At 39.6% G+C, this 25,211-nt stretch overlaps 2 protein-coding genes across 8 annotated transcripts in view; both read right to left on the minus strand.

Moving 5' to 3' along the window:
- Positions 1–6,549: 6,549 nt before the first annotated feature.
- SDHAF4 (succinate dehydrogenase complex assembly factor 4) lies at positions 6,550–12,367 on the minus strand. The gene is made up of 3 exons (XM_080388793.1): positions 12,237–12,367; positions 9,540–9,692; positions 6,550–6,821 (listed from the first exon to the last, which is right to left on the minus strand). Exons 1-3 carry the CDS (start codon positions 12,274–12,276, stop codon positions 6,712–6,714), a joined length of 303 nt encoding a protein of 100 aa, XP_080244919.1. The 5' UTR covers positions 12,277–12,367; the 3' UTR covers positions 6,550–6,711.
- A 3,591-nt stretch (positions 12,368–15,958) lies between these two features.
- FAM135A (family with sequence similarity 135 member A) overlaps positions 15,959–25,211 on the minus strand; it is a 99,568-nt gene continuing 90,315 nt past the window's right edge. For all 7 annotated transcript variants that reach the window (XM_080388806.1, XM_080388805.1, XM_080388808.1 and 4 more), the window contains 2 exons: positions 18,143–18,256; positions 15,959–17,402 (listed from right to left, as the gene is read on the minus strand). In XM_080388806.1, the coding sequence (XP_080244932.1) occupies positions 17,197–17,402; positions 18,143–18,256 (320 nt within the window). In that variant the 3' untranslated portion in view covers positions 15,959–17,196. The remainder of the gene's footprint in view (positions 17,403–18,142; positions 18,257–25,211) is intronic.

The raw sequence follows: 25,211 nt of genomic DNA on the forward strand, positions 1-25,211 counted from the left end.
TGCCCACAGTCATTCACAGGTGAGCCTACAACATACCTGCCAGTCAGATCTGTACTACCTTCGCATGGGATTTCTCTGTGCAAATGAAACCATCAACCTGTAAAAATCACCTGACTTGTTCTGGGACTGCCCTGACATACCCGAATGTCTGTACTGGCCAGACTGGACCACAGCCACATGCTCTCAAAAATGTTCAGTAACATAACCTAACAGCTAAGCTGCCTTCACTGATGCCCAATTAAATGAGACCTTAAAATGAGTCTGGGTTTTTGTGTAAAACATCCAGGGAGACTGGTGCTACTTCTTAGAGGCATCTCTGTCTCCTTCTTTGCATCCCCGACTTCCCACAAGAGTTACATTTTAATAGAATAATGAACTTGAATTTGAGAGTCAGATGCAACTGGAGGAGTTCCAGTCCTTGGGGTTTATCTTTTTTATTTGACTGTCCGAAAGATCTTCATCTACAAAATACAAATTATCAAAAGATTTCCTTCAGAGAAAGGAGGGAGAGGGAGCAACATCTGCAACTAGTGATTGATTTTGTGAAGTATCCTGTTACTATTCCAGAGGAACTAAGGGTACCTATCAAAAAATGGCTTCAAGGATGGCAAAAATTAAAAGCAGGATTAAATAACATACAATTAACAATAAAAGAGCTGTAGCTGTCATTACGGGGCAGAAAAAATGACATCACCATATACAGGGAGGATGAAGCAATATGCCTGCCAGACCAAACAGTTACCTGTCATTATACTGCAGTTCTATCTCAAGAAAAGCATCTGGGGAAAAATCTGTCTAAAGATCACACATACATACTGTAGAACTTGCAAATAAAAGCCCTGGGGTAAAAAAAATAGGCTAAAAGCAGGATGTTCCCTGAGCTAAGCAACATTTGCTCATCTGTCTTCTAGGAAATGGTGAAATTTTCCTCCGGCTTTCAAAGGGCAACTGGAAACACACCATCCTTTGTTCTTTAACCTCTCATGAGGAAATCACGCAGACTAAGGGTTTGCTGAGCAAATATGTTAATTTTTTAATATTTTGCCAGTTTTATCTTGATATTGGCTCCCTGTCTTTCAGCAGCATATCAGATGAGAGAGCTCGGTTGTTAATTTGACGTACTTCACCCTTTCCTTATTAGGGAAAAAACCCCCACAAGTTCCTAGGTTTGAAATACTTGCTGTCACACAGGTATAAATATATTCGGTGTTACCCTCCTAGCTGTATCATGCTTTAGGCATTTATTTGGGAGGTTAGATAGGCAGAAGGAATTTAAAGTCTTAGCTTCAGCCTTCTTCCTCTCATTTTAAGGGAAGCAAACTCCCTTTCAGGAGATGCCTAAGAGCTGGCCCTGAGCATCCCCTTCCCTGCCAGCAGCATTTGGGAAGGGCACAAGCAACAAAAGCACTGCAGGTCCTGATGCCTCGTTGCAACCCTCCCTCTGAGAAGGAAGCAAGTTCACTAACACCCTGGCTCCTCTGCTGTCACCACCACAAAGCTGACTTTTGTTTAACAGTATGTCACTGAGGACAGCTATTTAGGCAGCCCTTAAAGTTAATGGAGAGGACACACTTAAAACTTTCTCCCGTTCACCATCTGTAACGAAGAATTCCTCTCCCTGTACTAAGATGGACTACTTTTTAGAGGCATCTCCTACCACTGCAACTAATTACAAAGCAAGCACAGATGGCCAAGTCACATAATTTCAAAACTAGTGATTAGGAGAGAGTCCCAGTGTAAATAATAGTTCAATATCTGGTTTCTAGAACCAACCTGACCAGCAGTTCACTTCAAGGCTCACCTAATTTTGTCAGAGCCTAAATTTGAAAATTACAACTGTGTTTTGATGGCCAGGTATGTCAGCTTTATTATAAATTAACTTAAGGACCTTAAAGAGTTTCTTTTAACACTCTCATCCTAAAAGTGCTGACATTAAAATATGTGATTTTTTGCAGACCCAAGCCTATAGCTGACTGGGAGATTTAATACCTGGAAAATGCACGTCAAAGTCCTTCTGCTGTAAGCTTTAATTGGCACTTTTGATGTTCTTTGACAGGAAAAAATATATCTGTTGTCACAGTAGGAAAATGTAGAGAGATGCTGAATATTTCTGAAGAAAATATATACGGTCAAAGTTATTCATCGGCTTGGTTTCCAAAGGATGGGAGGCCAGCATCTGCACTGCCCCATAACTTTAGAAGCCAATGAACTCCAACCTATTCTGAAAAGGTTTCAAGGAGAGAAGTTACCAAGGTAATTAAGTTCTTGCAAGCTCTGTGAAAATCAGTGGCTGGGAAAGTGGACCAAATAATGCCCCCGGGGGGAAAGATGGGCAGAAAGATGCCCTGTCTCTCGCTTGGAGGAGGTAATGTCAATCAACAAGGGAACATGGAGAAAGACACTGGACCTACGGGAGGTGTAAGACATTCGCAGGAAACAAGGCATCATTAGTTCTGCTCTTCACAGTGCTTGTTTTGAACAGAGCTCTTTTCTCAGCATTTGTCAAATCCTGACTTTGTAATCACGATTCAGTTTCTACCGTGCCACCCTTTCTGCAACAAAAGTCCTTGGGAAGATGACATATGGCTACCCCCTACCAGCAGTTACCCCGATGTAAGAGGGAGCACAGCCATACCGACATTAGAATGCAGACTGCACATCTCAGCTGGTCTGATGTGAAACAGCAACCACCAGCTAAGCAACAGTGTTTTCATATTGCATGTTATAGAAGCATGAAAGTGACCGCAAGTTTTTATGATCACCATCAGCACACAGAAACACACCTCAGATCTTTTCCTTATGCTTTGACATGCTTGATGCTATGTTAGTGACTGACAAACAATTACAAAAAGCACAGAACTTCCAAATCTTCTTCTCTATAAATGAATACACAGTTTTGCTATTTTCCCAACACTCCACAACAAGGTGTTGTGGTCTTTTTAAAATAAAAATACCAAAATAAGGGTCATAAAAAGACACGTAACATACCTGTCACTACAGATCACTGGAATCTGTGATCATTTATTGCAGTCAAATGAAAAAGTGGTATAGCTCTGTAACAACATTCTACAGTCCTTTACAAACATCTGCTACCATAAAGGGTAATTTTACTCTGATTCAACTATGGACTAAACCTTGTGGTTTGACTTGGTAAAATCAGCACTGAAATCTATACTTCCCGAACAACGCAATATAGATCAAATATTTTGTTTAACTGTAGAGTGCAACTTTATATATTTTGTAATAAAGTAATTACGGAGCAATTATTTCAAACAATAAAGGCTTCATAATTTTAATAATGTACCAGATTTATCTATGCAAACTAGCAGAAACAAATTTAAAAGAGAAAACCTACTGCAGAAATGCAGCATACAGCTTTTTAGTAAAGAAAACGAAACAGCTGCAAGCATCCTCCATTACTGCCAGAATTTGCTTATACGGACAGAAGAGTTTTCCTCTGTCTCCCAGAAATTTAACAGAAAATGGATAAGCTCCCTGCTTCTTTACACTGTTATACTAACAAAAAGGGCTACAAAAATAGATTAAATCGGTATTTATGACAAAACCATACCTGTGGCTAATCTAATGGCTAATGCCAGAAGCCATTGCTTTACCCTAATGCCGTGTCCCAGTGAATGGCTAATAAATATGAAATACCCGGGAAGAGCAGGAAGATAGCACTGAAAAAGTGCTGACATGCTTCTTTCCTAACTGCAGACACTGCAAGAAAACAAAACAGAAATGATCATTTAAACCCTACGGTATCATCCTATCAGTTGTTGCGTTCAAACAATGACTGGCAGGTGCCACAAGTGCTTTTGCAGCACCACAGGATGCTATTTTGGACTCGCTACCGGAGCCCAGGGCTCCTCCTTTTGGTAAACTCCAGACCATACAAAAAGACCCCTTTGGCCATTCCACGTTACTTTGCCCAAATGTTCGGTTTCTTATCTCTTACTGACACACCTCCTAACCAAATTAAGCAAATACTTTGTTATTGGCACTGGCCTAGAAGGTGGTAAAAAGGATCTGAAGCTTCTCAAAGTTGAAGCGGTGTCCCCTATTTCCCGAGTGCCAACTCCTTGACAGCTATTTACCATGCTGGTTAGCAAAAGCCTTTTTATCTTTTGAAAGAAAGCAAAATCCTTGCCTTTGTGAGGCACTCTGTCTCGTTGGTACAGACAGTGCTCTCAAGAAGTATCTTCCAAATCCAGGTGCTCCACAGATGCAGGCAGGGAGTGCCTAGGACCTGCCTGAGCCCTGGCAGGAACCACCACCTGTGTCTCCAACAGCCACAGTCACCACCCGCATGGAAGCAGGCACACAGGGGCCTGGACAGCACTCGGCTCAGTACTTAGTCACAACGCAGCGGGACACTGAAGGGCTGAAACATAAAGAAAACCATGGAAAAGCGAGACCAGTTCTTTATATACTGAATCAGAAAGGTGCAGTTCTGCATCCAGGGAGGACTCCCAGCTGCAGGCTGCGCTGAAGGCAGCAATCAGATTTGAAAAATCAGAAATGCCAAGAAGTGGATCTAAGTAAACGTTCACGGAGCACGTGCTGGGAAGGGTAAAACCTGGTAAGAGACGACAATGAACTCATGCAACAATCCATGGATCAGGAGAACAAGATTTAGAATTAAAAAAAATAAAATAACTGCAGTAGCGTTACTGCTTCTTTGCTCATTAAAATGTTAAGCGCATTAAGAATGATGCAAAGAAGGCAGAATTTTCCAATTAAAATTTCTGCTTCCTATTTGAAGAGGTGGTATAGTAGAAGTATTTCTTAACCCACTTGTAACTGCAGAGGCAATGCATTACTAGAAATAAGTATTTTAATAAACAGCATGTATTAAAGATAGTGGAGCCAGTGTAACTTTAGGTAACTGAAAAGTCTATAGATTCTGGGAAAACCTTAACTGTTACAAAATGGAAACTATAACGATTAGGTATACAGACCAATTCTCCAATATCCAAACCATGCTGCAAAATTTACATTTATAGAAGATTAAAGGTTCATAATTACTATTAGCTAACACCTTTTAATGAAAATCAGGCTTTAGTAAATGTCATTTTGCTGTTCAGCAAGCTATTTGGTTGATAAACCTAACTGAACAGTCTTAATACTTTTGTAGGGTATCATCACGGTGAGTCAAACATCTTAATTCACAACTAGCACAATACTATGTCAATAAAATACACACCAGCTACACGGACTGGCAGATTTCAGTGAGGAGCTCCCCCACTGCCTGCACGCCAAATGAGTTTTAGGGAGGCTGTAAATTTGCGATAGACTAACACACTTCAACACTCTAAATAAAATCACGCAAAGGGCAAAGCTGGGCAAAGCCATGTGTCCTTCACGAGGCAGAGTAACAAAACAGAAATCATGAAGTAAAGCTGACTTGCATTCAGGGAAAACTTTTGGCACAGCAAAAGGTGAACATATCTATATATGACAAAGAAATGGAGGCCATAAAATAGGAGACTGTCCTGACCTCTGCAAGAAATTTTTATTCAGTTTTAATGCCCACTGTGGTGCTGCAGGAAAAGCAGCTAATAGGAACCGTGAATATACAGGCTGGAGCGTGTAGAGTAAATGAGCAGAGGTTGAAAAATCAGCAAAACACCAGGAAGGAAACACAAAGGGATGAAGAAAACATGTACAGTTGAAGGCTACAAAAGATCCATTTGTCTAGGCTATCAAACAAACACAGTATAAGTTCACACACTTTAATAATGACAACTTATTCTTATTCATAAAAGTACCACAAAAGTGGTAATTTGCACTCCGCTACAGTACTAGCCAAATTTCTGAATGAAGAACTGAGCTTGATGTAACTGAAAGATACTTAGTTCAGTGCCAGGTAACTTAAGTTTTAAGAACTGCAGCTATTAGATCATCTAATGTAATTAGTCCCCTTTGACCTAAGGTGCCAGAAAGTAATGTTATTTTTCCCCAAGCAGCATTTAGCCAGTTTTCTGGCAGGCATCTCAATTTATCAAGGAAAAGATCATGCAAGTAGCATGCAATAAAACAGGTTATGAAGAACGGTATTCTAAAACTGCACGTAGAGCACCCCTGCACTACCTGCAATTGTGAGCTGGCTCTCTCAGAATCAAATCTCCACTTCCATCATGTCATTTACAGCCCCAGATGAGCTAAAACTGAGTTTCCATCCCCTCTTTACCAACAGGAAAGAAACCCAAGCCTAGTATAATGGGGACAGAGAGGACAATTCTTGATTAAGGGGGCTTTTACCAATGAAACACTGTGCTAAAAGCTACAATCAGCTAAGTACTGATCTCCTCGGACGTGGCTGCTGTACTTTTGCTGAATGGCATCTAGATTCATGAACTGCAAAGCTCTTTCAGCACTTTTAAGACACTACACAAATGTTTATAAATATGTAAAAATATCCAAGCCCTTACACATCTCAGTAAGATCCTGACTAGCAATTTCACATCCCTGTACTTACATTTATACTGGCACAGTGTAAACAGTATTAAAGATCAGGTGTACACCGAGCAAATAACAGCTCCAAAATTTGCTGCATCATGTTTATTTACATAATAATATCTCTCAGAAAAGTTATCACAGGCATGACAGAAACAAGAAGCTTCCCAACAACTTCAGATGGTAATTCTTCTGTACATTATATTTTTCAACAACTAGAAATATTTTACTAGCAATACACACAAGTATATATTAAAAATCTATACAACGTCCTTTTCTCTCCCAGTCTCCAAAACGTGTAGGTTCAGGGCCTTTAGGTCCACCCCTCTCTTTTGTAACAGGATTGATTCCATCAGGGAATTCTGAAATGACAGGGAAAGTTCATTAAAATGCCTATAAATATAAAGATGTCACCATCATGATGTTTGCCTCAGTTTCATTCTCAAATACAAAATCAATTCTCTTTCGTTTTTAAAGGCAACCTTGAGTTAAACATTTCCCAGCGTCACACAACAGTAATTTCAGAGTTTATTGACTACAGTCAGCAATATATATGATCATATTCAGTTATGCAAATAAAAAAGCAACTCGGTGTCCAAAGGCACTAAAGCACCACCGTTTCTCATTAATTCACAGTGAGAACTTGTGTCATTCAGGTATGCTGTACATAACGTTCACTACATCTAAAACACCAGGTCACTTTCTGTGTTTGTTTAGGTCTCTAATTTTAAGCACTGAGGTTTTAATTTTAGCTTGAATTTTAGTCAAGATTCTATTATTCTTGTATTTAAAACACCATGTTTTTCACAGATGCTGGTATGTTTAGAAGAAGTAGCATGTTGATATTCATCAACGCCAGACCAGACACCACAGTCACAGCGGGTATTATAAAATCCTGAATAGCTACAAGTAGACTTTTTCCCTTCTCAAATTTAACCTAAGCTCATTAAGTCACTGTGATGCCCTTTCAGGAGAGGGAGACCCTTCGTAAGTGGGGTACTAATGGGCCTTTGCGATGTCTCTGGTGAGTGACATGCTAAGCTTACACATTAGCGGCGCTGCTTCTATTCCCAGCACTCTACTAGCCTATGCCACCAACTTGAACACCATGGCGCTTTCTGCACATCACAGTCAACATCCTTATGCCACTCATGCGCCCTTACTCAGGGCCATCTCTCAAGAGTAGCAATGCATGCTGCACAATGGCCATTCCACTAGGCATCGCTGAGGCATGAAGGACTTTCTGGCACAGCACCATCCTAGGCTGAGCGTTCTCTCATCCTGCGCTAGACTGCAGCGCTCCCTGAAGCTCGCTGTACCCAACACATCGCCTTGCCACGCTGATTCTCCAGAGCATCTACACCTAACTCAGGGCTCCCTCAGTTGTATCCCTAACTCAGGCCTGGTGGGCAACACAAGTAATGAGTATGGTTGAAAATTAGAAAAGACAACAGAAATCCTGGAGGGCAGAGAAAAAGGACAGTGATGGAGGGAGACTGATGGAGCTGCAGGCTATACAGAATGACATGCTGGAATGCCCATTTAAAAATTCATGCAGACCACGATAGGAAATGTCAGTATTTGAGCACCTCTGGCAGTACAAGGAGCACGAACGGAGCTAGTATGATTTTGTAGATGCCATCATCCCAATACCCAAGCACTACTGATGTGCCAACAGTGGATGCATAAGCTCAAAAGATTTCTCCAAAAGTTTTTCTAAATTCTCTAAAAAAAAATTTCTCTACAAAGCAGTGGGAATTCAAACAGCCTTACATTTTTTACTATGAACACAATGGGCACCCAGCATTCTAACTTATCTAACTTATTCTAAATTATCACTGATGTTACATGTAATAAATATACAGGTACAACTAAATACAACTTGTATTATAGAAACCTTGAGTCTTGCTCTAAACCTAGAACACCCAAGGAAAAAGCAAAAGATAATGATTATGCATTTGTTTTAAATGACACAGTGATGGCATTTATTTTCTTGGAATAAGAGGACAAGAATTAAATAGCTGCTTACACAGGAACTCAAACTCTAAATCAGTTCTCAAGTGAGTCAATTTGAAATTGCTTGTAACCATTTCAGAGACGATACTACAATTTTTCAGTCATTTTGTCATCTGGATATTCATAGTAATCTATTGATATATTAAAAAAAGCTTGTCCTAGAGACTTCAAAATAGATAAACATGGGTTATCGCTATCGGTAAACAACAGCAGAACATTACACTATGTTGAATAAGATAAAGCATGACTAGCACTTTTGGTTAAGGGAAGATGGCTAATTAAAAAGAAGGAAGAGATCGTCTTTCTCCTGTCTGATAAAAAAAAAAAATACATTTCTAATGACTTCAGCAACGAGGTATCTGTGCTTCAATCTTGACAAATTCTCTAAATGCAGCGCCACTGAGGTCACTGGAACGCAACACAAATAAATAGCAGTTCATTAGGTCTCCCTGGACCCCACTGAGCAGCTCAGGAAATGGACTATCTGTTGTTGCTTTTCAAAACACTGCCTGCAAGACTAAGAGTAAGCCTGACCATAAAATGCAACATAAATCAGAAATCTTCTGTGGACCAAGAAATAGAACAGGCTTTTTGGATAATAATAAGTAGCTGATGCCCTCATGAGTTTACTACCACCATTTACAACTGTACTACAATAAATCACCACCAGCTACATTTCTCAGAATCATGCAATGGTTTATGGTGGAAGGCACCTTTGGCAGACATTCGGCCCCAACCCTGCTCAAAGCAATGCTGGTATCAGTCAGGACATCCAGGCAAACTGAGTATCTCCAAGAGGAGAGGGATCACAGCTTCTCTGGGTGACTTGTTGCAATGTCTGACCACTCTTGTTCTGAAGACTTGTTCCCCCATACACCATTTGCTGCGACTTGTGCCCGCTGCCCTGCCTCTTTTTTTTTTTTTTTAACCCCAGAACCGTTAAGCTTACAAAGTGATTCTGAAGACTGTTGAACACCTATCCCTCTTCTTAAACCGATGTCAACACTGCACCTCAGGGTCTTGCCTTTAAAACATGGCTTTCAATTTTGTAAAACATGACTTACTTTCCAGGGGTTCCCTCTCTATATTGGACTCCTCCGGTTCATCAAATCGACCTAGTGGTAACTTCGGTTTCTTAAGTGACTGCTTAGCAGGTTCAGATCTTCCTCCTGTCTTAGAGCTGGTGCTCCTCTGAGAGCTGCAAAGCAGTGATGACTCTACCAAACAAACGGACATGTGTAGCATAAATGTTGATAGTTTAATACTGAGTAACTCTATGACTGTTCACAGCACCTCTGAAAAGCCCTCATTTCAGAAACCAGGACAGGAAAACAAACTCCAAATATTAGTTTAACATTCAACTCACGAACACCTAAGAAATCAGCACAGATAATTATTTTTGGCCCTAGAAACATATGCAGGCAAAACTGTGTTAGTTGTATAACTCAGTTCACATAAACAGTGTATTTTAAACTGCTTGAACTTATATCTTCACTGCTATCTTCTTGTATTTTCGACTCTAAATAGTAATTATGTTAGCATAGACCAGTACATTCTGTTTTCTTGCAGAAATCCTAACCTCCCCCAAGAAGCCTGCTGATTTCCAGGTCTTGGCTCATTTCCAGCAGCTTTTGAGTCAGAAAAAGCTTCTGCTTTCCCAAAGGAAAGTTTTAAAACCAGAACGTTGTTCCCTTAGTAACAGGTTTTCCAGAATGTTGGTAGAGAATCACTGGGCTTCCCTTATGATGGTAAAATAATTCAGCTGGTAGTCAAAAGCAGGACAACCTTTGAGCGCATTTAAGTTCAATTATGTAACTGCATGCAAATGCTTTAATTAAAAGCCTAAAATTTTTTCCTTTAAAGTCCTACTAACTTTTTTTAAACATAAATGTAGGAGAAAGCCTGTTAATATCCATACTTAAAGTTCTTTCAAGTAGTATAAAGACAGAGGTGCACAAATATTGTAACTCATAAATAGCTGAAGAGTCTCAAACGAGTAAAAATTTGCTTACAGATAGCTCTCAAAATGACTGATATTTCTGCACTTGGTTAAAAAGCTGCATGTCCACAGTGAGTATAAACTACTGTCTCAAAACACTTTAGCTATGGACACACGCCTAAAGCAGCTCTGACTTTTCTTAAGAAGATTCAAACAGAAATCCTCCCTGTACCAGCCTGGGTGCAAAGTACTTGAAAGAACTATTATTCTACCTTGCTGTAGAGATCTTATCAGGAAACCTCAAGAGGCTTGGATTTGACTCACCTATATATACACTAATGAACAATCCACCTGTATTCCCAGAATCAGCATATTCATTCATCTTAAAATACCACAGCCTTAAAATTAAACCCTACAGTCACACCAACTGTACTTTGCCTGCCAACTGTTGCCACTGCCCTAAAGGAGTATTTTTTCCCCTTTTAAGCATAACATAACAGACTATCAACAGCGAAGAATTTGATCCTTCGGCAAACACTGAATCTTTCTACTCCTGCCAAATATCTTGTCATTCTCCAGCAAGCTGAAAGAGAAACTAGCTAGAAAATTAAATTAAAGCTGATACTCTAGCCTAAGTTCAAATAAAAGTCAGATTAAGGTACTGATATGAAAATGATTATTTCAGTCAGCAGAAGCAAAATCCATTTTCCTATTTGCAATACTTAATATTACAGACCTCTTCTTGTTGCAGAGGTAACGTAAGTTCATTGGGCACCTCTGAACAAGAGGAGATGAACAATCAACTTTATCAGTAAACCATTTTACAAGCTGGTCTTTGACTCCCTCCTCTTTTACGGGCAGTCATGAAGCCATCCGATTTATTAATTGTACAGCTGAATTTGAAAATAAACTGAAAATCTCAAGTCTTTAAAGTTGTTGCACTGCCAACTTCCACAATACCCCAGGCTTTTGAAGTGGCCCACAGAGAGTGATTTAAGGTAACAAAGACATTCATGCAGCGGCAGCTGGATGCCCATCGCGGGCAGGCACCTCAGCCAAATCTTGCCATTAACCTAACAGCTAAATAGAGCTCGGGAGGGCCCACAAACACCTCACTGCATTTTTTCCATCTCTTCTATTAACATACACTGTACTGGCTTGTTTCAGGAATACTGTATCAATAGCCTCACAGCAATCTCAACTTCTGATGGAGACACGGCCCTGCCCGGCAGCCCGAGCTGAGCTGCCCAGGTTACAGTGCCGGGGCTGTGCTCCGGCCTAGGCCTCCCCGTGAGCTGATCACCTGCGTTTCCTCATACACAGAGCACTGACCAATACGTTTCCAAGGCCACAGCAAGTTCCCTCCAGCTATTCTGCAAATATTAAACCACGGCTTAGTATTTTACTACCGTTTAAAAGTTCGCGGCGGCAACAGGAAGAAAACTTCCTGAATAGACGGCGAGCCCCGGTCCGCAATACTGGAGGGAGTATTAATATCTAGGGCTAAAAAACCCCAAACAAAGGCATGGAGCCTGTCAGGGCAAAGGTGAGGGAGGGGGCAAAAGCCGTGGCACCTCACCGCCCCTAACGGACACAGCGGGCTGAAGAAGCGGGAGGTCACACGGCGGGTGGCGCACGGGCCCCACCGCCCGCCGCCATCTTAGGCGCCCTTCAGCACCCCCAGCCGCGGCCGGTAACCGCCCCTCTCCGCCTCGCTCGAAGCCCCCGCGGGGGAGGAAGGGGAGGAGAGGCGGGGGAGAAGAGGCGGGGGAGACCCTCAGCGGCGACGCCAGGCCCGCCCCCCCCGGCGCCCGCGCCTTACTCGCTGCCCTCGGCGCGCAGCGCAGCAGCCGCAGAGCCATGGCCGCGCCGAGCCCGCACCCACGGCCCGCGCATGCGCAAGCGCCGACGGCTCCGAGCCGGGGCGGGGCGGGAAGCGCGGCCCCGGGCAGCGCAGCGGCGCCAAGCGCGGGCTCCTCGGCGCGGCAGGGCCCCGCGGCGGCCAAGGTTCCGCTGACGGCAGCGCCGCCCCCGCGGAGGAGTTCGGGCAGTCAGCTGTAACCCCCCGCACCCCAACCTGGCGCAGCGGGGTCTGCATCCCCTGCACGCACTGAAGTTTACCTCTGAAAGGTCCCATTTTACCCCCAAACGTGTAATGCAGACCCCGCCTGGGTTTTTTTTGTTTGTTTGGGTTTTTTTTTAATGTTTTTTTTTTTTTCTTTAAACAATGAAAATGCTTGAATTGTTGAAATAATACACAAAGGCTACTTCGGACATGAAAGAATTTAGGCTGACGCCATAATGATGTACAGGCTAAATGTTTGTCCTTCAAAACTAAAGGCAGTATCATTTCAAAGTTACCAGAAAATTATTTAAGTATCATAATTATTAATTTAATAATAAACTTTAACTCCCTCCATCCTATAACCCAGCTGGTGACTTCTGCACTCAAACAGGCATTGCCGGCCCTCCCAGGCAGAAAACAAGAAGAAACTGAGGGACCAAACCCTGTGCGAACTGAATGCCCTCAGGCTGCGGCGCTTCACTTTCCCAGTTTACCCAGTGAAGGTGCTTTTCACTCCCTTTACTCTCCGTATACACCTAACCCCGGGGTGAGTAACACCCGTGCCGTGGCGTGGAGCTCCAGTTAATGTTCCGAGTAGGGCAAGGTTTGCTTTTTGTCACCTCTCCAGCTAACCTCGTCCTTCCACCAAACAGAATTCAAAACACACTGCCCACCGTCCCTAACCTGCAGGAGATTAGCTTTCACCCGCCGTTCGTGGAGCCTGGAGTCTAAAATAGCATTTTGTGTTCACAGCTGAAGAGTTTAAGAAAGTAAATCTCCTCCGTAAATTAACAGCAGCAACGCTCTGTTGAGTTCATTGCACTACATCTGGCAATGCCTACGCACTGGAAGTGATTAAATTTAACTGACTGTCTTATGTGTGACATTTTCTCAATTGGCTTTTTATAACATGGTTAATTGGACATTAGAGACCGAAAATAATGGGAAGCCCTTTTCTTTGTTCTAACAGCAAGATGCTGGGCCTCTAGCTCAGAGACAATAAAGAGGAGTATCGGTGGCTCATGCAGAAAAAATGCTCTTCTGCCCAAAAGCAGCAAGAAAAAACCCCAACAGTCTATGTGCAATTCGAGAACTTTCCATGCATGTACTCAATACAGCAGAAACAATCATGAAAGCCTTACCTTAAAGATACTAATACCAAACTGTCTGCAGATAGCAACAGTAAGCTCTGTTCCTAAACAGCTTAACGCAATCCATGAAAAATCATGCTTATGTTGCCATCTCAAATGGTAATGTAAGATTAATTAGGCACTGTTCTTCCATCTAAAAATAAGCGGAGGTCTTCAAAACCTTTTTTCTAGCCTTCATTCATTGTATTGCTGTAAAAATGCAAAATTCACTTTTAACTCCTGAATTATGTATTTCTAGATCTTGTGGCTGAGGAGGTAATAAATCTGAACACTGGTAAATACCAATGTGGCACACAACGCATGAATTCTCCACTTTATGGTTAAACGCAATGGGGTTGGTTTGTTTGTTTGTTGTTGTGTCCCCCCCCCCCCCCCCCCGGCTGTTTATGATCACTTATCTCCTACCTCCTACACTGCAGCTTGCCTTGTGAGGACTCAAACAACACCGTATTTTGCTTTGCTGTTCTAAGAAGTGGGGAATAAAAGCCTTGCCTTGGAGCTAGCACAATCCAGCAGGTCAATTCACAGGAGTCGAACATAAGCTGGCCATGGGGAGCTAGCTGGAATGTACTGCAGCCAGCACTGCCCCAGCCCGCAAGCCTGCCCATTGTGCCTAGATGCCTCCTCCTCTCTCTGACCATGTCAAGAACCTTGGTTATCTGACCACCACACCCAGCGAGGGCTGCACGATGTGCGTGGAACGCAGGGTGTTTTGTGGTTACAGATTAAGTTTTCTTCCATCAACATAAAATCTCTTGGTTCTGCTGCAATCCTGGTGATTTCCACAGTAGAACATGAGCTCTTTTTCCAAGTTAATAGCAATCTCTAGATCTACAGGGATCAGAAAGTTTAATTTTAATGGAAGATTCAAACAAAATTTCAGACACTGTCTCATTTTATGTGGTGACCTCCTACTAACATTGCGGAGAGCTTTGTGGTAGCAAGCCTACTGCCTTCAGGAAACAAAAGGCTAGCAGCTTTCTAAAGAAATGTTTAGACCTTAATTTTCATCTCATTATGTAAGCAGCATAATTCTCTTTCAAGCCGCTGTAGAATACCTGCATAAAGGAGAGGTCACTACCAACTACAAGAAGATGAAGCCCTGTTTCAAAGAGGGGTGAGATGGAGCACTTTGTAGCTGCAACTGCATCAGATGACACCATTATGTACACAAGAGTCCCTATTTCTGTCTTGTGAAAAGAAGGCGGAAATACTCAGAAGCAGGGAGAGTTTGCTATGCAACATGTACACAGTTGTCCAAAACATCCAAGATTGCATGTGTTGTGCAGAAAGCAACTGCAAGCATACCATGCAGTCTGTTAAGTGCAAACATGAACTTTATGTTCAAGGACATGTTGGGGTCATCATGCTACTCACTACTGTCTTACAGCACATTCTTTCGGGACTTTGAGATGTCAAACAGCCCCACAAAAGCTACAGTACTGCGAGGGCTACCAGACCACAAAGGGACTGCACTGGGCAATACAAATGAGGGGAGGGAAAATGAATTTACCGTTATCTTAATTCTCCCTGTTCCTTGATAAACTTACATGCAAATATGACACGATTTCCTGCACCTCAAAGAACAAACCGAATTCAAGCCTCCTTAAATGGATGAGATCTACGGTTTAAGAAAAAAAAACCAACAACAAAACCAAACAAAACCAAATCAACAAAAAACCCACACCTGGATATTTTTGCCAGGCTATTTCTGCTTTGCTAATCACAAAAGCATGCTTTACACTTTCAGATTTCCACAGAGATGCAGGAAGACAGACATTTTTCAACAGTGTCAGAAACATCTAAATACTTACGTACTGAGTTGTTTAACTTCCTCATCATGAATCAAGGAAAAATCTGTAGATATAGCTCCCTAAATTGATATTCAAAATTTAGCCACTAGCCAACTACTATAATACTGTTAAATGAGACAGATGAGATGTCAGAACATAATTTAAATATTCAGAACTTAGTAGCACCATCATGATACAAAATGATTAATAGAAGTAGACATTGTTACAGTGGGAATGTATTTAGGATATTTTTGTGTCATAAGGACTTGCCTAACACAACCCCAATAAAATACTTTTAAGTGTGTACATTGCCAAACTATAGATACTCATTTGAGCATCTTGTAGGCTACAGAGAAAAAAAATTTACAGACTGTATTATACAACAAACCATATCAAATGCAAAATCACTTCATTATAAACTATTATTGCTATATTAATGGCAAATAATACAAAATTATCAATTATATACAAAAAAGCCTCCCCAGAATTTTGGTAATTAGCAGAACATCTCTGTTTCTTTAATTGTTTCCATTAGAGTCATTTGTTCATTTTATTAACACCAGATGCAATAACACAATGCTAAAAATAAACATGCATTATACAACAAATTTATATTTTTCAAAAAATGTTCATTACAATTAGTGTACAATTAGTGAATGCACATGGAACTCTTCCCCTCACCTTTAATGAATTATTGTTTGAAACAGAAAAGGGAAGAAAGGAGAAACCAAACTTAATGCTATTCAGCACCAGTAGAAAGTCAATAGACCTTTAACATTCCTGTATATCAAAAACATCTGGATCACTAAACAAGTTTACAATATTGTCCCATTTGAAGATGTATTGATTTATATTTACAATACTTTGTAGTCAATAAAACATTTTAACAATATTTAAAAATTGCTTAAATTCATAAAAGTATTGCAGAAATTTATAACATCTACTTATTTTACGTACATACAAGGAAGTTCATGTAAAACTGTCCATGTTTATCTGAAGAACTGAGAGAGTAAGGAGCAATTTTAATATAGTTTGCAAAACCCCAATTATTTGAAGGCAGCTATTATTAAACATTCAAAAATCCTTAGTTGCCATTTGCTTCTGAAAACTAAAGTTCCAGTAATAAAATTGAATATGTAAACTAACATGTTTTTGAGATCAGTAGAAAATATATTCCCACAGGCATAACACATTTAACAATGATGATAATGAATTTGTAGAAAACTGTTAAGCTGTAGTGATATCTGAACAGATAATTCGGTAATGGTCTTTGCGAGACCCACAGATACACTCATTTTCAAAAATCCAGTATTTTAGCAGCTCATCGTGTTTCCAGTTAAATTTCCTACAGTGCTAAAATACAACAACTGGATGTGTAAGACCTTATCAGAATTTGAAAATCCTATTTATTTTGGCATCTAAAGCCTCTTGTAAAATATAGCAAAGTAACATTCACTTCTGTAGTCTAAGAGCCAATAATAAAACAACCAGAAGTATGCACTGTGCTTTAATCTCCAAATAATTAGGTACCCAAAATTAAGAAAAAAGTAATAGAAAAGTAAAAAGAACAAAATAAAAAAAAATATTGCACAGCCACATTACCTAGAAAGTAAAGTTGATGTTAAAAAGCCCTAGTGTGGATGATATAAATTATCTTCCATATAAAAAGTATAAATATCTCTTAAAATACAGCTGCAGCTATACTTTAATACCACACACTATTTAATTCTTCTGTTAATGAGGTAATAACCAAGTCTCTTACAATGTTTTTCTCTACTGAAAATATTTTAGGGCAGCAACAAGAAAGAATTTTTCTAAAAATATTTCTGAATCAAGAACTGCAATATGTGCAGCTCTCCCTATAAGAGAATCTGCTGTATTGGGTAATGCATTAATTACATTATAACGAACCAAATTACAGTCCTTATTTTGAAGAACTGGCAGAAGCAGGTTCTGGATCATTTCAGCATAAATTGGTCCTGTAGAGGAAAAGAAAAGTTGTACTGTCCGAATCACCAGAAACAAATAACAGTTCCTTGAACTTAACACAAAACGAATACATTCCAGAACATGAGAGGTAACGGTATGTGTTACGCTGTTGTTCTCTTAAGGACAGAATATAAAGGAAATTTAATTTCCCCAGAAGTTTTGGGAAATAATTTTAAGCTATGCATTTTATTATTTGTATATTTATAGTGAAAACATGCTCATCAGTATTAATTTATTACATTACATGCAGGTTATTTGTCAATATATAATGCTAGAATGCAATTGTGCTTAACTGTAAACACAACAACCAGCCATCACTGAAAATGGGAAAACCACTTCTTCTTTCAGTGCTAGTATTACGCCTCAACTAAATACAGCCCACACACTATAATGCTACAACTTGATGTCCTCAAAAAATCAAAGCAATTTGTCCTCCTTATTCATGAAGTAACACATCAGGGGCTGTGTTCATCCACGTAACTTTCAGAAAAGCCTATCGGCTAGAAATTTATTCAGTCTCATCTCCTTCTGCATGTAATAGAACAGGACAGATCCAGAAAGCAATTAGCTCCCACATGGATTTTCTCTCACCATTACTATAAAGTAAGCCCAGAGCGTCAAAACACATAACAGAGGTGCCTCAGCTAAGCACCCAGAATTAAATGGGATGAATCTGAGACCTATAAGATTTAAGCTGAGTGGCCTGTTTATTTTGCAGGATATTTTTTACCTGATTGTTTATCCTTTAAAGCTGTTTTACACATCTCAATGCGAGCGGAGTGATAAGGAACATAACGATCCTGCAGAGATCCTACTAACACAATGTTTTTGAAGTAATGAAGACCTACAGGAAAAAGAGAAAAAGTTATCTATTAGAACGAATCCTTCGACAATTACCACAGAATAACGAAACAGCTTACAACTGAAATTTGGTACCAATTTATTGTCAGATCTTGCACAAAAAGGCAGTAAAATCAATTACAATAGGTAGAGCTACGGAATAATGAAATGTTGGGTACTGGCCTTTCCTCTGTATGTATTTTAATACATATGGGCATGGCCCAGTTGTGATGTTTTCCATTTAAACAGGTTATGGTTCAAACCTTCATCTCGCTTCTTAGGAATGAAGTAGTCAGCTTCTGGTTGGGTGGACAGAAGGGAGTAAAGCCTCCATGCTGCTTAAAGAAACCTTAAAGACAGGTGGTGCCTCATCTTCACTGATGTTTCAGTCAACAGCATAGCAGCTTCAGGGTTAACTCCTAGCATCAACAAGTAGTGGATACAGGCCACCTAGCGTAGGTGCCTCTCTGCACTGCCTCACTGTAAGGTTCGGCCAGCCTGAGCACAGGTGTGAGGCCCACCCAGTACGACTCCCCACATGTAATTAAACCTTTATATTTAAACCCAGACTTCCGACTTCTTGGACAAGCACTTAATAGTACAACGATGCAAAGGTAGGAACCCCCAGTAATGACGATGACGGAGTTCCAGTCCTTAAGACATTTGCTGTGTTTTCTGTGAAAAGCTTTAGCAGGTTTCTGCTGCTGTCCTTCTGCTTTAAGCCAAATACAATGGAGCATTTTAGGAAAACGGGTTGCCTTTGCCTTAGAACAGCCCCTTACGAATATCACAGCCATCTACAGTTAAATAAAAAGGCAACTGTTCGGCAAAACCAGAAAACACTTAAACAGTTTAGGCATATGTAAAGGTAAGCTCGACTGGAAAGTGCTTACATCTTATCATTGGCAGATTTGATCCAACTCTATCTGCACCAGTGCTAATGAGTTTTGCACTGGTGCTATTAGCCTGACTTTTAATTTCCAGAGAATAACGGTCAGATCCCGTAACTGTCAGCTTTTAACTTACAAAATGTTTTTAGTCTAGTCTGAGAATTATAGAAGTACTGCAACTAAAGTCATTCTTCAAGGTGCTTCTTGGAACCTGCAGCAAGCATTTTCTGTGTCAATCTCCACAAATCAAACTTTTATTAAAAAAAGAGGTCTGATTGTGTAGGAAAAAGACAGTATCTGCTTTTCAGAAGCTGTACTGCCAGGACAATATACTAAGTATTAATACATATCTGTTCTTAAAGCCATCAGTAGAGCCTGAAGTGAAAAATCTCCTTTTTTCAGGTTTCCTAATTCTGAGTATTTTGTACACACCATATGATGAAGACTATATCTCCAAACCAAGTCAAGTTACAGAAACAATGCTGAACAACTTCAGCATTTGAAGAAGTAAATGTATCTTCCCAAATTTCACAGAAGACTAAAAAAAAGTAATTCTGTAAATCTATGAAAACATACAGAAAATGCATCCAAATCAGATCCTGGTTCCAGTACTCTTCAAATAAGGAATCTGTTTGGGTTTGTTCGGATTTTTTGCCTGTGCCCACTGCAAAAAACACACTGTCTCAAAGGATCAACTAAATCAGTGTTCTTTCATTTGGTATCTGATGAAAAATGACTGCAGCATCTTACACAAAGATGTAGATGCCAGTTCCAAAACTTTGTACTGAGTTGGAAAGAATGCATTTGGAATAAATCAAGAATAGGAATTATCTGCAGGCTAGTCTGTAATAGTTCTGTGAATTCCTCGGGAGTCTGTCTATCTTGTATTAAGTTTTTTTGATATGTGCTTTCCCTAGAGAAATATCCATTAGCATTCATGTCAAATGTGCAAAGAAGCCCAGATGACCTTTAAAGATCCCTTTCAATGCAAACTATTTTATGATTCTATGTGGATCGCCTAGATCTTTTAATCAACCTAAAGAAGGAAGAGGCATCCTGGGGAATCTTTAGAGGAACATCAGTCTACATCAATCAACATCTAAACTCTCTTCATCCTCACATGATATAATACAACCCCTACCCCCCCCAAAAAAAAAAAAAAAACAACCAAAACCACAGGATTAGGACATTACAGTCTTATATACTAGGCATCCCCTTCTGGTCACAGTGACTCATTTTTATGCTTTATATTCTGGTTCATAAAAATAACACCTTGGGCTTCTCTTCATTTTAGGCATAATAAATATCAGGAATCTTTCATTATGAAAGTGTTTGAGGGAACTCTTCAGTGGAAACAAAGAAGGCATACAGGGTATTTCATAAGCATGAGTTTTATTGTTTAACTATTATTGGATGATTTTTCTTTGGATGGCTCTTTGTGCCTATTTTGAAGGAAAAAGACCATGTCTGAAGTCTGGAAGTTGTTTATTCTGACACAGTTCATGTGATATATATATAGACCACATGACTGTATGGATGAGAAAGAGAGGCACCATAATGGTGTATATAAATATACAGAGCCTAGCAACCCCTTGGATTTCTACAGCATAAAATAACTCAAACCATTTGTCAATGAGAAGGAACTGCTTGCTGTTCAACAGCATGCTTTCTGGTTTCCAGACAGGCTCTGGGACTACTCAGGACAGAGGCATAACATGACCTCCAATATGGAAGTGCACAGTGCTAAACTGTACCAAATTAAGTGGTTGCCTTTGGCGATCATTTGATCCTACCTACCCACTTGCGCAAAGCAAGGCCAACTCCGATGTTAGGTCAGGTCGCTCAGGGTCATACCCGGTTGCTTTGACTTGAAGGAAACATCTCAGTTTTTTTCCAGGTATGATATTCCCAACGTCTTCTACAATTCTGTCCATTTATATACTTGTTTGAAAATAGGGATCTGGAAGCTTTGCCATAAATGCAGTCTGGAAATAGGGACTTCAAAAATTGCGCCCTGGAAGGCTGTCATCTCCTGCAGTTGGTCTTCCACCCTGCTTTGTGAAGTTAACACATCACAACTAGAATCGTGCCCCAAAAATTCAAGCGTTGAGATCCTGAGCCAACTGACGTCTCAAGAGGCCACAATACAGATGCAAGGAAGCTCAGGCTTACAGCTTCAGTCCCACAAGAAGACTGATTAGGGAGCTAGATTTATGTCAACTCACGAGTTTCACGTCCCCTAAAACTCTGCCTTGAAGATTTTACTTTAAAGAACTTGCCTCCAGATGCTATAAAACCTAAGAGATTCTTCCAATATTGATGGAATAGAGCTACTGAGAGCTGGGAAGTCCTTCCTCGTAGCAGAACCAATTAGGTTAGTCTCCATGCCACGCTACCAACAGGGGTGCTATTTCAGTTCTAGTCTCATCCTCATCATGAGTTGTAAACAGGCACTCCCTCAAGCCAAGAGCTGAAATGCTTTTTCCCTCCACAAAGCCAAACGGCATCAAGTAAGCTAAGCTGACATCCTGGACATAATAGGTATCTCAAAGAAGAAAAAATGTCAGCCATGCTTATTTCACTGCTGATCTGCTGTTAACATGGATGTAAATGAAAACCAAAAGAGAAGTTTTTTCCTCATTTCTGAGATCAGAAAAATTAGAAAAAAAAACATTTTTAAAGGGGGGAAATAAGGCAATAAATAAGCACAGCGGAATTCCACTGATCAAGATCTATGGAAGTACTAAGACATGAATCTAAGCCTACCTACGTAAGCACAAAAACATCCTGGAAGAGACTATGGCTGTGCATTCACATTTGTGAACTCCGTGGCGTAAGAGGAACAGAACTAAAGCAAACCCGCTGGTGTTAGGAATCCCTCAACCATCATAATGCCCACTTTCAGGAGAGTTTACTTTGGACTAGCTGTGGATGCAACATGTGTGGGCTGCTAAAGCTCATTCATTGTGTTCTGAAGTAAACAGGGGTCATGAAAAGATGCGCTTCTCAATGCGTTCCTGAGTGCTAATGTGGGCATATTCTACAGCCGAGAAATGGAACTTTAAAAAAGTGCAGAACTAAAGCTGAGGTAGAAAAACTTGCAGGTCCAAAGTTTGTTGCAGGAAGAGCTCCTGCCAGTGAGCAAACAATTCATAGCTGGGACAGAAAACAGCGTTTTGAGGTTTGCTTTATGGACACCTGTCTCAGCAAGTCATTATTTTGAAACACATTAATTGTTCTTTATAGGAGAATGTCCTAAGTTTCGAGTCAGTCTACTTGCCAAGTCCTTTAATGCAAATCTTCAACCACAATTTCTATCAAATTGGGATCTACTTCCCAAGACTACAGCCTTCAGTTAATGTTGTTTCAGGTGACTGACAAGTTAAAGTTTCTGCAGGCAAAGCCCAACTAATGGAACTGGATTCCTTGTTTTTAATACTTGTACTGACCAGTGTACTGGCATTCTAAACAAGCATTCACACACAAAAGTCTTGTTTGAAACCAAACGAAAGCCAAATGTTACATGTCATGGACACTTTTCTTAGACAATGAGATCATCAAAAAAAGCTTACACATAAATGAAACTGTTTTCTTAATGCTAACTCCTTAACGTATAAAGCAGGGTCTCTGAACTCATAAAAAATTACTATCTTAAGTACCACAAACAAGAAAGTGCAATTTGTTGGGTGGCAATAGCTACAAATCAAGAATTTACACTTTATTTTCCTGGACTCCCCGGAATATTTTAATTTTTATGAAGAATGTAACTAGCCAAGTATAAAATGTAAATAAGGTAAGAAGCAAAATATTCTAACTGAAGAAGGAAAATATAGAAGAGCTTTGCTTGTTTACCCTGCACAAAACAAACTGAATTAGAGAAGCTGGGAGAAGTGCTTGGGACAGTGCTCAAGCTACACCTGAAAGCATCTTCTTTTTCAGTGGAGCTACTGCCCTTCTACTTCTGCAGACAAAAATTACAATGTGCTCCAAATGCAATCAATTATGTGTTTGAATATATTGATCAAATGCATATCCTTCCTTAAAAGAAAAAACTTCTGATCATTATTATTTTAGTGATTCAGACAAAAAATCAGTTGGCATTTCATAAGCTAGCTGATTTTTACATTTGATGTTAGAAAGTAAACATGAAGGTGCAGTTATTGCTTGTAGAAAATACTTAAGTATACCAATAGACTAAGTGAAAACAGAGATCAGAAGCTGTGTAAATTCCAGAACTTGTTGCTGAATCATGCTGCACAACTCACTGGTTTCAAATAATACTTAACTCATTCCCAGTTATCCCTTTAAGGACTGGTCTGCCTAATAAGTTTTATGGCAAATGTCAACTGTTCAGTTACAAAAAGTAGTAATTTCTGCTAAGTGCATAGACCATGCTAACATCTTAAAGCCAAGCAATCAGAAAAATAGAAAACTACCTAATTTTTATTTTTGTGTCTAAAAATCTTCTTAAGTAAATAAAAAAAAATGAAACCCTTACTTTTCATTGAATCCATAAAACAACAACACAAAACACTATTTACATATAATGCAGAAATTCTCATGTATTTTTTCATCTGTGCAACTACAACTGTGTTTGTATTGAACACATGTTCTCATAGCTGGCAACCTGGTGTAATTTCTCATCACAGTACGAAATTAATAATAATTTCCAAGATCTCCAGAAATTACCAGACAGGTTGTAGCTGCTGAAGACATGACAAGCAGATTTCAAGGAGATTATTGTCAAAGAACATAATTCTAACCATTATCATTATGAAGAAGCAACATCATGAAACTGATTTTTTTCACTGGATTAAAGATGGCACAAATACCTCAACTGCTAACAGACAGTGACCAGTGCTTAAAGTAACTTACAATTCAAGAAACAGCATACACTTTAACTCTTTTTTTCATTCTGAATAAATAATCCTATTGCCTTTTTTCCTTATAAGCAAATAAGGTCAGATTTTGCTCCTTAGCAGTTATTAGCAATGATGATAATTTTAAAAGAGAAACTACTTATAACTTCCGAGAATTTTGAATCATCAAGTCCAGAATGAAAACATCTACATTTTTAAAAAAAAAACAACAATCCAATTAGAATTGCAAAATATTTACATTTCAGTTTCTTCCCACTACCTGCTAGTACTCTCTGAAATAAAGATTTATTCTCACAGCATAAATGGCCTGAAAAATTCTTATGTTTTCATAATTCTGAAACGTGAAGGTAATATATGTGTGCTTAAGTTTGCTTTGACAAGCTGACTTTTTAAAGTCACTCATTCTGCTTTAACAAGCTCAATAGCTGGGCAACGAAAGAGTTGTACTGGACTTTTAAAAAAACATTCTACAACTGTAACACTCCATTAAGTGCATAAAAGCAGAACTAGTTAACAGATGAACCAATACAATGCTATAGAAAGAGTTAGAAAAGCACTTAGTTAACCATCATTACTTGTCATTTGCTATAATTTAATGAATCAACCATTTCAAAAGGCATTTACAATTTTAAGAGTCAATTCCTATTTATACACCAGAAACAGATAGAGAATTGTTAAAATAAGTTACATGCTATTCTGCCTTGACAAATTAATTGAAAATGAAACTTCAGTGCTCTCAGTGTTCACTTGCTAAATGAGAGCTACTGTGGCTCCAATACTAGATCTGAGGAAATTCTGCAAACAAAACTCTTACCTGGGTGTATCTCTGAAAGAACAATCCAATGAACCCATTCTAAATCATAGATACCTATGTTGCGGTGAACGCATTCCCTTTTAATTTAGAGGATACTAACAACATTAATGACAGCAACAGCAACTTGTTGTAATGCAACTTTTGTCACTCAGATGAATCACTATTCCTGCATATAGTTACACTTCCCAGGTACAACATAACACATTAGCCAATTTACACCAAGTTTTCTGGCAAATAACAAACTCAAGTTGGTACCAGCTATTTTTAAAAGAAACAAAAAATAATCAGATCACAACTAATGATAATAAGCATCTACGGCTTGAGTACAGACCACATATATGCAACAGTTTCAGCTTTTATTTTAGAACTGAATAA

This window comes from Falco punctatus, assembly GCF_963210335.1.
Source record: "Falco punctatus genome assembly, chromosome: 5".
In the NCBI taxonomy this organism is placed as follows: domain Eukaryota; kingdom Metazoa; phylum Chordata; class Aves; order Falconiformes; family Falconidae; genus Falco; species Falco punctatus.